The 17,470-nt window shown below is 35.4% G+C and overlaps 1 protein-coding gene across 1 annotated transcript in view; it reads left to right on the forward strand.

The window, feature by feature from the left end:
* SYNE1 (spectrin repeat containing nuclear envelope protein 1) overlaps nt 1–17,470 on the forward strand; it is a 317,817-nt gene that overhangs the window by 137,394 nt on the left and 162,953 nt on the right. The window contains exons 45-56 of the mRNA XM_026844552.1: nt 173–331; nt 1,093–1,275; nt 3,111–3,212; nt 4,811–5,014; nt 5,973–6,180; nt 6,872–6,984; nt 7,668–7,873; nt 8,910–9,065; nt 10,289–10,580; nt 11,269–11,441; nt 13,447–13,756; nt 16,362–16,526. Coding sequence (XP_026700353.1) covers nt 173–331; nt 1,093–1,275; nt 3,111–3,212; nt 4,811–5,014; nt 5,973–6,180; nt 6,872–6,984; nt 7,668–7,873; nt 8,910–9,065; nt 10,289–10,580; nt 11,269–11,441; nt 13,447–13,756; nt 16,362–16,526 — 2,271 coding nt within the window. The remainder of the gene's footprint in view (nt 1–172; nt 332–1,092; nt 1,276–3,110; nt 3,213–4,810; nt 5,015–5,972; nt 6,181–6,871; nt 6,985–7,667; nt 7,874–8,909; nt 9,066–10,288; nt 10,581–11,268; nt 11,442–13,446; nt 13,757–16,361; nt 16,527–17,470) is intronic.

The following is a 17,470-nucleotide window of genomic DNA, read 5'->3' on the forward strand; positions in this document are numbered from 1 at the left end:
AACCATGTCAGTTGTTCTGTATTTAGTGACATAGTTAAATATTAGATGGTGTGCTGAATGAGAATTATCAAATGCATAACATGTACCACAGGGCAAGGGATGGGTGCCTGGAGAACTGGATTTTTCTTTCTTTCTTAAGGCTTCATTAAACAAGCAAATTTTATGTCCACAGCATGAAGCTGCCAAGAATGATCTGAGTGATAAACAAAAAGACCTGGATACTTTCACCAATAAAGGAAAACATTTGTTAACAGAATTAAAAAGAGTGCATAACTGTGACTCCACTGCGGTAAAAACAGATATGAACTCTACTGTGGACAAATGGCTAGATGTAAGACTCTGGTGTTTATACACTGAATAGTTTTTAAGTTGGGCTAAGGTTACAGTGCTAGTATTATTTTTAGGATCTTAGAGTGCAATTGTTGAGTAAAGTTTACTTTTAAGTGTGTCTCAAAGGGTTAATCATAGGAATTTGGCATAGATTGTACACACAAAGTTGTTACATCCATTTGATAGATTTTAAATGATGTCTTATAACAGGGTATGAATGTTACTAGTAGAAATTTGCTCAGTGCACACTTCTGAGTATAAATTTGGATTGGATTCTCATCTAATGTATGCTAGTGTTACTTTGTTAAAATAAATTGGACTAAATAAATTAGGCAGTAAATATAATGAGCTACACCATAAAAGATGTGACTATGTTGAGAAAGACAACATTACAGCAGAGAAATGTAATATAAAAGCTAATATTTCACATTTTCTTACTTATACTGCTTTATTAGCAAATTCCTACATTACAGAAGAAAGATAAATGTAGCTGGTTTTAAAGATAAAGTTTATTTGAACATAAAACTCTTTCCCAGTGAAAAATATACTAATTTTTACATAGTCACATATGATTTTTGTTCAATTTACAATCTGGTTAACTACATTGTAATCAGGATTCAGAACTTAGACCTGATTCTAAGAAAATTATTTCACCTAGGCTTACTAATTATTTCTGATGAACTTATCTTGTAACTGACTGCAAAATAAAGACATATAAAATTAATTTGTGAATGGTATTGATACATTCTCCTCTCCTAAAAGGTGTCTGAAAGAATTGAAAACAACATTGACCAGCTAAGTGTGAATGTGGCTCTGTGGGATGACATCCTGAAAACTGGAGATGAAATGGATGGATGGTGCAATAAATGCATTTCTCAACTGAATGAAGGCATCAGCAACTTGAGTAACAGTCAGAGAATGGAGGTCCTCCTGAAAGACTTCCAGGTGCTTACCCATAAATCAGTGATAAAAATGTTCTGGACCAAAATCTTAAGTGATATCAGGCACATAGATAAGGCCATGTGGTTGTAGACCACCATGTGCCCTGTTCAAGAAGTGGTACCACTAACCCATTGTCTACCTGACAGCATTCCAGTCCTTTCTTGAATCTATTTGCTTCCGACATAAACAAGAACAGCGTATCTCTTACTAAGTCTAAGCTCTGTAGTTATTTTGGCTCTAGCAGTACATGACAATGTGTTCTTACAAGCACAAAAATTTTGAAAAGCATGTAATTGGACTGAACTCTGTTCCAGTAGAAACTGATGGAAATTTTAGACAACTTCAGCTGAAGTTAAGCAAAAATATGAGTAGTTTCTAAAAATCTCATCTAAGAAGGTGGATTCTTCAGACAATAAAAAAGATATGCTGAACTGGAGGGCAAATTTCAATGTCAGGTTCTAGCAGTTTCAGTAAGATGATATTTTTCTTTTCTGGATAATGTTAAACTGTCTTAGAAATCTAGCCAGTGTTCAGGATGCATTCTGCCTCTATTAGCTTAAAATATACAGAAGATAAACCATAGAATGTGCCATGTTTTACTTCATTTGAAATAAACTATGTCCTTAAGATGAACAGTGAACATATACAAGTACTATGATAGAATATGAAAAGGTGCTAAACCAGTATTTTGTTCAGAACAAGCTTTATCTAATGTCTTTCTGATTCGTGTAACAATCAGACCATCTAAATTCATCACTACTAAAACTCATTTGGAGTAGGAGCAGCAAGTACCCAAACCACAGGTGTACCTGATTCACAGGAGGGCCAGAATAGAAGACATGAGCACTGTGCATACATTTGCACTCACGGAATGCATAGTCCATAATACTTTTTTTGCACTTTCTTTTGCAAAGGCAAGAGGTAAGGCAGTTCACTGGCAGAAGAGTCCTGCCCTTTCAGCAATCAGAAATAGATGAGCATGGACAGAAATAATCAGTGTACCTTTTATATGGCCCGTAGCAGTGGTTGCTTTCTTGATCAGTCACCTAATATTATATCCTCCCTAGCACAAAATACGCCTTGAGGGTTCTTCTAAGGCCACCTGAACTTCTACCATTCAGGGCAGATGATAAGTGCAGTGATTTAATCCTGAAATCCACTGTCCAATCTTTTAATTTGAGTGATCTATTCAAATTTTGTAGAAAAGAAAGTTTGGGTAATAGGATAGACACACCAATTACTTGCCTAATACTTTAGAACTACAATTATACAATTTATAATTATCTCTTTCACTTTGCTTTTTTTTTTTTTTAATAAGTAGAATATTTCTTTATAACTTGGATCTCTATAACCACAATAAATACAAGGTCCAGATATGTCAGTGCATATATAGCAGCATTTTTTAATTCCCTTTTGAGGTTAAAATTTATTTCTGTGTCTAATTTTTTTCGAAGAGCTCACTTCCTTGTAATAATAACCAGAGAGCACATGTATTATACTTTGCATGCCATTAAGTGGAACCTAACAACCACAGTAGATTTTTCCAGTGGAATAAACAATGACATTCCTGTCTTTATTCAGTCAGTTTTAAGAAACTAAAGCTGTTAGTGCATTTTAGATAATAAAAATGTGTGTGGTTATTTTAATGTAGGAGAAAAAAGATGTCTGAAGTGAGATGGGAGATTTTTAGAGAAGAAAATAGAACAACAGTGTTTTCCCTCTGGTTGCTAAACTTTGCTTACATTTTCTTTAATTTTTGCAATTGAAGGAGCATCCTTCTGAAGGTCTAAAACCTTCTTATAGTTTGATACGAACCTCTGACCGTATCTGTTTTACAGTCTGAAGTCAAGGATAAAGAACTGAAGTTGGATCAGCTTAGTTCCAAAATTTCAGATCTCAAAGAACTGACCCATAGTCAAGATCCTCCTGCAGATCTCCAGGTAAAATAAATATATTGGTAATCATAGACTGCTCAAATCGCTAAGAAGAAATTCCTGAAATTTCTGACTCTCCTGTATATGAGACTCTACTGAAATTCCTTCAGTGTGACATATAGCAGTATTTATATGTATCATAAATATTCTTTGTCCATATTTTAATCAACTTAGTTTTTTTTTTTTCTGAAAGAAAAAGCCATAAAGTAATTGAACATTACAGTTGTAAAAGTATTTTTTACTAAATCTATGTACTAAATATAGTACATAGTTAAGAATGTGGCTGATCAGATATGAGACATGATATTCTCCACCCTGCACAGCATTAAGCCACATCATATGTGAGTGCATGCACTGTTTGCCTCTGTGAAAGAATTATAGTGCAATGAAATATCTTCATTTGCTTTATCAAACCAAAAGTATTCATTAGTGGACTGGAATTAGTGCTCTGAACTAGCTGTTACAGGAGAGGGGTAAAATACAAACACTGAAGGTGAGTTGTGTCACTTTTATTATTGTCTAGGTCCTTATTTTTTATGTTCTAGGACAGATGCAAAACCAAGGTTATGACTATTTTGGATGTTTGATTTCAAATGGAAATTGGTATGTGTGATTATTCACTTTCAATGTTAGAAGTTTTAAAAGATAAGCTTACTTCTGCAATTTCCACAGGGAAATATCTCAATAGATATTTATTTTAAAACCATTTATCAGATTTTAATGGAACTTAATACAACAGTCAAGCCTTGTCCATATTTTGCTGTGACCGCACACATAAGACTAAATTACCAATCAGGTATGCGTCAAAAACCATATAGTATAAAGATGTGCAAATTATATGGAAGCACTTATGTTCTCCCAAATTTGTTTCCTTTACATGAGAGGTTCAGAAAATTCAGGTTTAGTCATATGATTCATAATAAATATCTGTCCACTTATAAAGCAAAACCTAGAGCAAATTATTTTGCAGAATATCACTGTTAACCAACACACACCTATTTCCAACTACTAAATATGATAAATACAATTAAAAATTATATCATACCTGCAATAATTATAGTTGATTTATAAATGCAAATTTGAAAGTAAAGCTTCACAAACTAAACATGAATCCACAAATTATTTGCCCACATTCAAATACTAAATAAGTAAATGACAGTGTGATCAGCTCATATCCTAACATGAACAATTCCTTAATAGAGTTTTCAGTAACTGCTCATTTATAAATATTAATCTAATATTCTAACTTATTTTACTGGGGATAACTAGCAATATTCTAACTTATTTTTGTATTGTCTTCAGTTTTAATCTGCCTCACATTGAGATACTTCAATCCTCAGTGCTCTTAGGTCTCACCAAATGATGTTTCTTTTCATGGAGCTAGTTGTGTTTAGGTCAAGTTCTGTATATATGGCAAATTATTAAAGGAAAAAGCTCAACTGTTTAATTTTTCATTTTTTATTATGTAAGCATCTTTAGTTAAGGATGTTAAGAGAGCAAAATGATCATTGTGTGTCACTTTCCTACCTTCTATTTTTTCAATAAACACTTAACATAGTAAATGTTTTATTTAAATGCTTTTAATAATAACATTTTGCTTTTAGTTTATAGAATCAGATTTGAGGCAGAAGTTGGAACATGCCAAAGAAATGTCAGAGACAGCAAAGGAGACACTGAAAGATTTCTGTACTCAGAAAATGCAGTTACAGAAGTTTATTGATCAGATGACAGACTGGTTAACAAAAGTGGAAGAAACACTGTTAAGCTGTGCACGTAACCTGAATCCTGAAGCTCTAAATAAAGTGAAGGTCGGTGCTGAAGAAAATAAATATGCACTATCTTATGCAGTGATCTTTGGTTGGTTTGTTTGTTTGTTTGTTTGTTTGTTTTATCAGAGTTTTTGCTAATCATTATACTTAATTTTCATTTCATAAAAAAATGTCTAGAGAGACTATTAGTAAATAATAGTGATACTTTTTAGGAAGTTCCACTGAAGAACAAAAGTTCTGATTTATTAACTTTTAGAAAACTGTAATGAATAATATGGTCTTTGTTGTGACAAGAACTGGTTTTGTTACACTGAACTCTCCAGTCATTACTCCAGCATGTTTATAAATCCATTGACCCCCTTGCAATATAAATTATGAACTTATAACTCATCACACTAAAAGACCCTGGACTGAACTCACTTTTAACACAAACTTATACCTCAAAAGTCCTCCTCCATTCTCATATATAGCAATTCTTTTGCATACATCCTAGAGCTCTCTTGATTGCATACAATTATGCACATCATAACATGACAAACCATATGGAGGTTTTTTCAGCGTGAGTACGTTAATGTTTATACACTAGCCAATTCAAATCTAATTTTCAAACAAATGTGCCTCTCTAATCAGATGAAAACTCCCTTTCATTCAGAAGTCCCACCAAATACCAGTATCATATTGCATCTCACATGTACCTTCAGACTTTGCTGAAAATAATTATTGCTATTCAATATGCCTTGAATTTTTTTTTAATAGAGTAGTAAGCTATAAGAAACAGCATTTTTCACATTTCTGTGATGGCTCTTTAGTTTCAAGGATTCATCTCACTTGGAAAATTCAGGAAACAATCCAGTACTTCTTCCCTTCATTATGTCTAGGACTTGCAATAGACCATAGGAGAAAAGAGCATGTGGGAGGAGCAGGAATGCTTGAGGAAAAGAGAGGGCTCTTTTGTTTCTTTGAAAATGTCATATTTGTGTTTCAACTTCGTTTTCAGGAAACACAAAAAGACCTTCAGCTTCAGCAGAGCAGCATTGACTCGACCCGTGAGAACCTCAACAGCCTGTGTCGCAAATACCATTCTGTAGAACTGGAAACTCTTGGTGGCACTGTCACTTCATTAATAAAAAATTATGAAGCTGTGAATCTGCTCTGTTCCAGAACACAGGCCAGCATGCAAGAGTCCTTGGAAAAACATTTCCTTCGTGAGTCTTCAGGCTTGTTAATATGACCTGTTAGCCCACAGCCATGAATCATTCTGGAGTCTGCCAGTTTCCAGTGATGTCACTTGCAATTACAACTTTATTTTTGTATGGAGCCTTTGAAAAAGTACTGTTACCAAATGTTCATTTTACAAAAACAGAATTCAACTTTAAACACATAATATGCATGAAAGCCAAGCTCAGCTCCACCTTTCTTCACTCTTAGTATACAACTCTTGCATACATACCCTTTGTGTATTTGCCATAAACACATGTATATAGCCAAATGGGGATGTTTATAATGTAAAAGTCCCCATCTGAAATATTTCCTGAGCTCCCTGGATAGTCAGTGAAGTAGGAAATTTTTATTCTCATATATTAAGATGTTAATCTAGATATTATCGAACATTAAATTGTGACATACCACGGACTGAAAATGCCTGTCTTTTCCCATTGACTATAAAGGGGAGCCTAGTATGACTGTTCAAATTTAGATATTTACAGTGGAAACATCTAACTTTTTGTGAAATGGATCCCATTTCCCAAGGTCACTGAAGGCAATGAGACTCATCCTGTTAGCATTTACATGCTGTTCCTGAAGGATAAAAAAATTGTGGAAGACAGCTGTATAGTATTCTGGATAATGCTGCTTCTTAAAAAAAATTTCTTTTCTCTGTACTTTTTATTAAATAAGATTCTATGCAAGAATTCCAGGAATGGTTTTCTGGTGTGAAGGCTGCAGTAAAAGAATCATCTGACAGGTCTGGAGACAGCAGCGTCATAGAGGCAAAGCTACACGACTTGCAGGTATAGCAAACAAATTTAAAAAAATAGTAATTAGCAATTTAACTATATGTATTCAATTATATTTCTAAAATAATTTGTAGATGCTATCGTATTTATTGGTTTTGTTTCCGAAAATGTAATGTAAGAATGGTTTAAGACAGCAATATGTACTGCAGAGGGAATACAGCAAAAACTGTTCATGGTTCTGAGAGATCAGAATTTAATTTCTGGAAGATTTATGTGTAACTAAACTGTTCTTGTTTCTGATTTTTAATATTTTTTTCATTTTTTTGCCTCCTTTCTCTTCTTTTCCTTTTCCTGTATTTTCTTACACTATTGCTTATTCAATCTTTCCGATTAACACTAATATGTCAAAGTTTATCTGTTTAGATTTTTAATGGGACAGAACACAACTAGCAGACACCTATTGCAAACAGCTCTAATTCCTGAAATGTAAGACATCTTCAGGACATGACTAAACTATCCAGAGAAAGACAGGAATACCTTGGGATCAAATAGGAAAACTGAGCTTTGTGAATTGTAGCCCCACAATAAAATTTTATTTGAACTATCTGCTTGGAATTTTTTTCATAGCTAGACATGGCTCTTGTCTTGTTGAGGAAATCTGACCACTTCTAATAGAAATATTGCTCGTCTTTAGTAACTAAATCTTGCATCTTTAAACTGTTTTCTTTCATTAACAGACTGTGATGGATTCTGTTAGCGAGGGACAGAACAAGTTAGATGCTGCCTGCAAGGAAGGTGAAAGTTTGTATGCTTGCTTACCAAAACCAGTTGTGAGCCATATTCAGGACCAAATAGTGAGGTCTAACCAGAACTTCCAGGAATTCCTCAACCAGTGTCTGAATGATAAGAAGGCTCTGGAAGCTTGTGCCTCACACCTGGGAAAGTGAGTAATACCAGTAATCACAGATGGACTGCATGAAATTGTTCAGCTGCAGAAGTACTGGGCACAATTTGAAATTATTTCCAGTTACTCTAGTCCTTTTTTCTTTTTTCTTTGGAAATATTTAAGAGAAAATTAAGTTATTTGCTAAAAACAAAGCAACAGGTCCTGCTCCAATGGTATTGATTTGGTTAAAGAATGGAAGATCACGATCATGTATGTGGAAAATCTGTGTAGCTCATACAATCCCAAATTAGCAGTTTAGGTCTCAGTAATTTAAATGCAATTTCCTGGAGGGAAAAGATATGATGAATCTTCAAGTTCTGCCCTGAGGTTTGAAGACAGTACACTTTTTACACAGCACACCTGTCCAGTTCCATTCCAGATGGACATATTTTCCAAGGAGCTAATAAGAAAATACTCTTAAATTATTACTTGGGGCTGGAATTCTGAAATTTCAAATATTTTTAGGTATAACTAGATTCAAATATATTGCTAACTGAAAGCAGTAATGGGTAAGACTGTTAGATGAGATGGTGTGCCTTCATGTAAGGAAAAGGTTTTCAGACTTAGGGCCAGAAGTTGTTTTGCTAATTTCTGAGTGCTCAAGGCTCCAGTTATGTTCTGTTGGAGAAATTGAAAGCACAATACTTCAAGTGTCAATACTGAGTAAAAGACCATTTTTACCCATTTTTTAATCTTAGACTAAATCATTATAAGAGTTTGGAAAGAATTTTCTTTTGGTCTGCCTTTACTGAATTTAGTAAAAAATAAAAGCACTGTCACTTTAAATTTTGGAGGCTTCTTTTCTCACTGTGGTTCCCATGATTTTGTTGAACAGTTTTAGAGAGTTGAATATTTTTAGATTAGTAGTCACTGTGGAACTATGTTTTGTGTACAACTCTTATTCTTGAAGCATGAAATTGATACCTAGCTTTATTTTCCCGGTCTTGTGGATATTGAAAGAACTGAGTTAACTTCTTGCTAACTTTACTCTGCCTGAGAAATAGTTTTAAGGTAGTATTTATCTGTTCTGTAGCTTTGAAGATCAGCAGAAGAAACTTGGCCTGTGGATACGTGACATGGAAGAAAGAATAACCACAGAAGCATTAGGAGAGAGCAAACAGCTTATTCCTGAGAAGAAAAAAGAGGTGCAGAAAGTGGAAAAGTTCCTGGAAGAGTTACTAAGTTCAAGGTAATATGAAATACATTTCCTAAAATACTCTCACTTTTTCCCCTGCTAAAGCAACAGTGAAACTAAACTGTTGGGGTAAAGTGTGTTTGTCAAAGATAGAGAAAGGTGTTGCAACATTCTCTGTGAAAAGAGGCTGGATCCAGATAGTTCCATTTTTAAGGAAACTGGAACTTGAAGCCAACTCAAAAATTACATGTTGATACATTTCTTATTAAGTAAAATTTTATCTTACTTTATTAATAAATGGAAAATGAAAAATTAAAAAAAAATCTAAAAAATAATGCTTGTAAAACTAAATCTTAAAAATATTGCTTGTAAAAGCAATAGTAAAAATGACACATCATTATATCCATTTAAAAATTATTTTCTTTCTGTCTTGCAACACTCAGATCCTACCAGGTTAACACAATATCGTTTCTTGTATAGCTCACTTTATAAAAGAGCTCAAATAACATCCACGCTCACTGCACAGTCCTTCTAGAATTCAGACTTAGCCAACAGATGATGAAGTAATTGCCTTTTTTAGTACACAGTGGTTTTTCAAATTCTTTTTATTATTAGGCTGGAGAAAATAGAACAGAAATAGTAGTCAGTTGTTCAAGCCTCACAGGATGCTAGTGAGGATACACCCAGTCACTACCTATTCCCTTGAGATTGATGCAAGACATTTTGGCCTGATGTAAACTCCCTGTAATCACAGTGCGTCAGGAAGGGTGATCCAGTAGACTGAGATTAATGGAGGCTGTATAAACTCACAGTTTTAATCCCTTGTACTGAAGCCCAAAATCAGTGTCTATTCCTGGACAAATGGCCTGACCTCCTGACCTTGCCATCATGCCTTTCTACCTGTCAAAGACTATGAACTCCTCAGAAGTTTTGGCAGGTAAAAAAAATGTAACAGTTCATATAGAACTGGAAAGTCTGACAGCTGAAAATAAAATTAAATTATATTTTAATTTAAATGTGCAACACAACGATTTCAGTGTGATCATTTTGATCACCCAAATCTGCAAGAAATGGCACTGTACACAAGTAAAGATACTAATCAATACTCACTGCTTATATTTCCTTTCAGTCTCTCACAGATAATTTTTCTGTTAACTATGAATTCTGTCACTGGTGGAGTAGGTGATTATGTCAGCAACCTTCTAACTTCTGATAGTTGCTATAACAATGTTATATGCTTTCTGAAACTGATTTTCCATCTCATTGTTTTCTCTCAGGGAATCTTTTGATAAACTGTCCCAGATGGCACAGACTTTAAATGAGGAAGGCCATGGTGCAGGGAGGGAAGTACGCCTGGCTTCTCAACATCTCACCAATTATCAAAACATGGTCAAAACTATCAAGGAGAAGCTGCGAACATGTCAGCTTGCACTCCAAGAGCATCTCACTTTGGAAGAGGCATTACAGAGTATGTGGTCATGGGTGAAAGAGGTTCAAGATAAACTGGCATCATCAGAGAGCACTGTTGGTAGCAAAGCCACACTAGAGAGACGACTGACACAAATTCAGGTAAAGAAGAATACAACTAGAGACTGCGCATCATGATTAACATTGGGTGTGGGCCACATCAGTGGAAAAGGAATATTTTTATATTTTATTCTTTCTGTGGTTATGAAGGAGAGGATTAGAATTTAAGGTGATCTTGACAAATTGGGAGGTGCAGTATGCAAAACAGGGTAAAGACTAATGGAGATAGATACAAGATGTTACATTTAATAAGGAATAACAAATTAGAAAAATGTGTATTCAGATCCAAAAAAGCTTTCTAATGGAGGAGGAACCTTCGAATAATTGACACAGAGAGACTGTGACATATCTGTTGCAGGAGGTCTTCAGAAACAAGTTAAACAAACATCTGTTGGGAAGGTCATCAGTGTAGATCCTTCCAAGGGCTTTCTTGAGATTTCTTCTAGCTATGTGGTGCTGTCTTTCTGTGGAGTGCTTGACCTACTCATTATCTAATGCAATGTGAGCAACATTTGGGATGACTAATGCAGTGAAATACCTTCATGGCTGTGGGGGATCATTTTATACATAGCAACGGATGGGCGCTTATAAGAAAAGGTGCCTAGGCATTTATACTGGACAAGGCTGTCAACAATAAATGAGGTCAAAGATGGTGTCTGCTGTTGAAAGAATAATAGCTGTCACTTCTCAGCAGGTTGCATTTGATATTTGGATTTATTTTGCCTTACAGGAGATCCTCTTACTCAAAGGAGATGGTGAAGTTAAGCTGAACATGGCCATTGGCAAAGGAGAACAAGCACTTAGAAGCACCAATGAGGAAGGACAAAAGGTGATACAAACTGAGCTTCAGACGCTGAAGGATGTATGGAATGACATCATCAGCACCTCCATGAACTGGCAGAGGTAAAACTCCCTGGAAAACACAGATCAGACCCTGCCATCTTTGCTTACACAGAGTGGTACTTTACAGCACATAGGATTCCATTAATTTATTCCTGGTATGTGAGGGGACAGTTGTATCATTAGAGAGAATTAAAATGCCTGAAAAAAATACATCCTTCTATAAAAAGATGAGTTGACCCTATCAGATGAATCAAATTTCATATGAGATGGTAATTTAAAAATCAATAGAAATCATGGAAATTCATACAGAGAAAAAGCTAGAAAGGGCTTTCTGAGTTATTGAACCTGTACTTGATCAAGCCCAAGAACATGTAACATATTTATCTGCCTTTTCTTTACAGAATACCAAAGTTCCTCAATTCTATCTTTCGTTATGTTTTTTAAATAAAAAAAATCCCAGTATCAACTCTCAATAATATTTCCTGCAAATTAAGCTGATTTCCTCTTGTCTTAACCTTGTTAGAAATGGCAATTTTTTCTTATTGCCTGTGTAAGAACATTTTATGTAATTGAACTGAAATTATGAAGGCCTCCATCATCTCTGTCCTAGGCAGACTGATGTTTCTCAGTTTCTCAGTACTAGGACTTTCTGGACCTCTTTCATCCTTGTTTCTTTTTCAGTAGATTACAGACTATCACTAATTTGTCTACATTTTTCTTAAAAGATAATACCTGAAAGTGGGAGGACCTTACTGTGTTTGAGACATTATTAATTCCAAATAGAGCATCAATGCTTTCCATTTCCTTGTACAACACTCTTCTTAATCCACTCCATAATGAGATTTTCCTTTCTTTCCAACAGTAACATATTGTTGAATTTTGTTAACCTCTTTGTTAACTATCTCCAAATCCTTTTCCACAGTACTAAGCCTAGGCAGTTATCCCCAATTTTGTATTTGTATACCTAATTTCTCCTTCCCAAGTAAAGCACTACTTTCATCATCATATTCCATTTTTTAAAAATTCCTTTTAAGAACATCTGACATTTGAGTCCTGTCATCCAACTAGCTACAGCTACTCCCTGGTTGCTTTCATCTCTGGGTTTTACAAGCACTCTCTATTCCGTCATCCCAGTCATTATTGGATAGAAATGGGCCCTTGGTGAACTTCTGCATGATTCTTCTTTCTTAGTTCTCTAATAAAAAAAAACTTTTCCATGCATTAGAAACTCACAGATCTGTATCACAAAGGTCATAGATCTATACTGTAGATAACCTGAGTGCTAGGGTATCTGGGTCCTAAATATGAGCTGTCAATGGTGGGAGCCATGATAAAGGTAATTTTTTCTATTGAAAGCTGTGCCAATTTCTTACTTATTGCAAAATTGTAATACAATTACATGTAGAAAATTATAATGGGCTGCCTTTAAGATTTCATTTTCTAATTTCACCCAATTTTTGACATATTATTTAGATTAAGCTAGACCATTATATTTTGAATGAAATCCTTACCATGCTCATGTCTATCATTAAGTCCAGTGGAATGAGAGTTACATTCCTCAACACAAATCCTAGAGTAATCTGGTGATCTGCTAGGATGAGCAATATGTAAAAGAAGAAAGTATTTCTTATAAATTGTAAATGGGACTATATATAATTGTTTTTTTTTCCAAAACATACCAGAATATCTCTTAATTGCCAATATTTTCACAGGCTGCTGTACATTTTATTACTCTCACAAAGAACTCCAGTAATGCTCTGTATTTTACTTTGCTGGACAGACACTGAAATGTGCTTTTCTTTAGTCTGAGAGGAACAGATTGCTCATGTAACCTGTAATAGGGAAGCAGTTGTATCAGGTTATACACAGTAGCCCAAAGAACACAGAAATTCTAAACTAGCTTGGATATAACTTGACATAGAAAACTAAAGCAAGATGGAGGAAAAAGCATATTCTAAACATATTATACATGGCTACAGACAGTGTAAAAAGGTATAAGCAGATACTTTTTTTCAGTCTTTTCAAAAGTTCTCATCTGAACTGTGTATGTTTCTTTTAATGTAAGCTGCCTAGAGTCTGTCATTGGCCAGTGGAATGAATATCTGGAAAGGAAAAATCAGCTGGAACAGTGGTTAGAGAAATTGGATCACAAAGTGGAACAGCCTGTAGAACCACAGATTGGTCTGAAGGAGAAGTTTGCTCAGCTGGACCACTTCCAGGCTGTTGTTTCAGAGATAGAGGATCACTCTGGTGATTTACAGCAACTCATTGAAAAAGCTGTGGAACTGTATGAAAAAACAGAGGATGATTCTTTTGGAGAAGCTGCTCAAGAAGAACTAAAAACACAGTTTAATGACATCACAACTGTAGCCAAGGTAAGATAAAGGCAAAGGTCTCCATTTTGAGTAAGTAAAATGTTTAAACAACTGTATATAAGGCTAAAATATTTTTTCATAATTTTTTAATAACAGAAGGATTGACTGTGTTGGAATTGTCTTGCCTTTTGTTATGGTTGAGTCTAACAAAAAAGTTGAACACAGTTTACTAAAATTCACTTGAATGCAAAATAGGTATTGGGAATTGAAATTGGTATGGTCATGATTTTTGAAAAGTGAAGAACATATATTTTATTCCTAGTTTCATATATACAACAATATTTCTGACATTCTTCCAGATTTATTTTCATCTAATTCTTGTACATTCATTTCTAGCACTTTCTCTTCCCTAGACCGGGAAGAATAAAATGCTTCCCTGAGCAGAACACATATTGTCAGAAAGAGAAGTTCTATTGTCAGAATCATATATGCCCGTATTTTGTGTTGTTTCAAGCCACTGAGCACTGCACATGCTATACAGGTGTTCTGTTTGGTTTCTAAGGAAAGATGCATGAGCTCACTGAGACCTTCTGCCAAGCAGATCAGGACAGTGACACCAGCTCTGAGTTATAATCTCCACCTTAGCTAATGGGAAAATTCACATCAGGAATCAGTCACATAGTAACAGGCTAATGTGAGACTGAAATACACACAGTGTATAAATTCAGTAATCTGTTGGAAGTTTGATTCAGGTTTTAATTTCTTGAGAATAGTGTTGATGGCCTGTAGGTAATGAATCTACAGTCTATATAAAAACAGTACCAATGGAAGATCTAACAAATTATGTGTTAGGAAAAATGTTAAATCTAGGGCATATGAATCTACTTTAGTAAAAGTCTGCATTTTTATTACTAAACTTGATAAAGGAAAGTCATTATGTGGAGTCATGTGGTTTAGTTTTGGATTTGTTTCCTTTTTAATTTTGGGGATACGATATACTATTATTGTCATTGTTTTATTGCTTTAAATACAGACCATAGATATTAGAGCCCTCTTAGATGTATCTAGGCCATAATTAACAGCTGTTTACACACTCTTTTGGTTTTATGATGAACTTTTGCTCCCTTTTTACTGGAAATAGTAAGCTATGAATCTCATTTCTAGAGGATCAGTGTGGTTTAATCCTTGTATAACTCCACTTCTTTCAGCGGCATTAAATCTGTATCAATATCAAGATTACTGACTCACTCAATACAATGCTTTTAAACTTGTGTGAAAAGAGTATCATAAGTGAGAATGGCAGTGTTCTCCTAAAATCAATCTGCATCAATAAATTTAATTTCTTAAGCAAGAAAGACAGCTTTGCAGTCTTTCCCTTGGGAGAGAATAGCACTGACTGCAACTGGTAGAAGCCATTGCCATCAGAAGAGACCAACTGAAGTTGCACCTTGCTGCCACTCACCCCCTCTACAGGTGCTATATTTTGGTGTTAGCAAGGTAAAGAGGTGTGTGGTTGCCTTTCTTGGGGCTCTTTTGTTTCCCTAGGGAGCTATCTATTTTGTTTAGTCAGGCACATGTGAACATTTTCTTACTGTGTTTTTGCATAAAATGCATTAAGATGTTAAAACTTTGAGGATTTACTTTAGGTCATCTTTGTTTAGCTAGTAATCATCTGTTGTCTAGTGGGTCTGAGAAAATGTGATGATTATTTTCAGAGTGAACAGTAGGACTTAATATACTAACTTAATTTTTAAAAGCATTAGTTATTCAAAATTAAAAAGAGCTGTTCATTAGTAAGTGGTTTCGTTTGAAACCAATTTAAGGACACTTAGATCTAGAGCATCCGCACAGGACTAGAAAGTTGTTTGATTAGCTCAGTTCACTTTTGGTTGGTTTTGATAAACATTCCTGAGTGTTAGCTCACAAGAATATAAGAACAAATCTACTCAGTCAAACCAAAGGCAAATCTAGACCAATAGACTATTTCACCTCCTCACAGTAAGGTAAATTGGCCCCACTTTAAGCTTACATTAAAAACCTAAGATGAAGCCATAAAGCTGTTGTTTGTCTGCATCAGGGAAAGCATCCTCCAGTGCTACAAGGCAGGTGGCTGAGGACAGACACAACTTCTGCTCTGATGATTAAAGTAGAACTCAGCACCGCAAGAACTTTTTGCACTTTTGAATGGCAGAACTCCTTTATGGTCTTCGTATGAAACATCTCTGTGCCTCTGCTTAGGGTTTATAGAGACTTGGGGCTTCTAAATAAGAGCTGTTTCTGGCAGCACACTGATCCCTGGGATGGTTCATGGGTGATCTGCAAGACCCTCTCCAGCGGGTATTGCGAAAAGCATGCCAGAGTTGCAGAGCTGCAGCTTTGACATTTATTAAATGATACATTTTGTGTTAAAAGATGTGTTAAAGTACATTTTTGCATACATTTTCAGAAGGCTTCTTCACCTTTTGCTCCAGCAGAAGATGCCTATCCAGGCCAACCTAAACCAAACCTTGTGCAGTGTCACTCTGTGTTCTGCTGCTATAAAATGTGCTCTGTTCAGCATTCAAATGGATGCTACAGCCACCAGCACTCTATACCACTGCATCCTTAAAGCCAGGACAGTATTTAAGCGCTTTAATGTTCGATTTTTTTTTCATCTGAATTATAGGAGAAAATGAGGAAAGTGGAAGATATTGTGAAGGATCATTTGCTATACCTTGATGCTGTGCATGAATTCACAGACTGGCTCCATTCTGCAAAGGAAGAGCTGCACCGCTGGTCAGATTCATCTGGAGATACATCGACCATACAGAAAAAGCTGGACAAAATCAATGTAAGATAATTTAGCATTCATGGTTTCATCTGCAGTTCAGACCCTATGCTCCAAAATAGACCAGAGCCAAAAAGTTGTGGGATCTTGCTTTGTGTATTTGAAGCAGTGATTACATTTCAGTGAGCTGAAAGCAAGCTTTCTAAGCTATGTTCTGGTTTTGCCTCCCTTCCCATATTAAACTGATGGAGTAAATGTACAGTCAGACCTGAGTTAGTCGCAGCACACATGGAAACAATTTGGAAGAGCGGAAGCCCAGTGGCACCACAGAAGGATGTGGCTCAGCCGAATACTGCTCTGTCCTCATCCCCAAATAGACTTTCTCCATTAGCAGGGTTGTCTGAATCAAAGTCAGAGGCAAGCTTTCTTGATGGGCATGAAATGGAGGTTCATAAAGCAGTGCAAGGATTGTTTTCCCCAAACATGGTAGAAATGTTCAGGTTGACACCCTGTGTATATCGTCCTTACCCTGGAATCTATTCCTGGGCGTTTGAGTGCCTAAGCAAGTTACATATTCCTGAATGCAACATTAAAACAGACTGCATGTTTTGCTGTTTACATTCAGATACTCATGCTAGCAACATTTTACTCTGCTCCTAAACATAAGAGTGGGCCAGTGAACAGATTGCTAGACGAAGATTCAGGATACCCGAGATCAAATTACTGATTTGTTGTACGCTCTTGGATAGTTTTCAGTCCCCTTTGTGCTCAAACTCCCTGTATATTAAAAACAGGGAAGAGAGGAGATAGTTTCTAGCTTGTAAGACTAACGAGAATAAATAACATTGCTCTGGCATGCAGTATTTGGGATGGTATTTATATTCTCCAGCTTGTTAAACTGAAAACTCCCAAAATTCCTTTGTAGCATGTGTGAGATTGAAATAGGACACTGCAGAAAGAATTCACTTCTGGAGAAAAAAAAAAAAAAAAAAAAAAAAAAAAAAAAA

The sequence above is a fragment of the Athene cunicularia genome (assembly GCF_003259725.1).
Source record: "Athene cunicularia isolate RWA chromosome 3 unlocalized genomic scaffold, athCun1 chr3_part1, whole genome shotgun sequence".
Taxonomy (NCBI): Eukaryota; Metazoa; Chordata; class Aves; order Strigiformes; family Strigidae; genus Athene; species Athene cunicularia.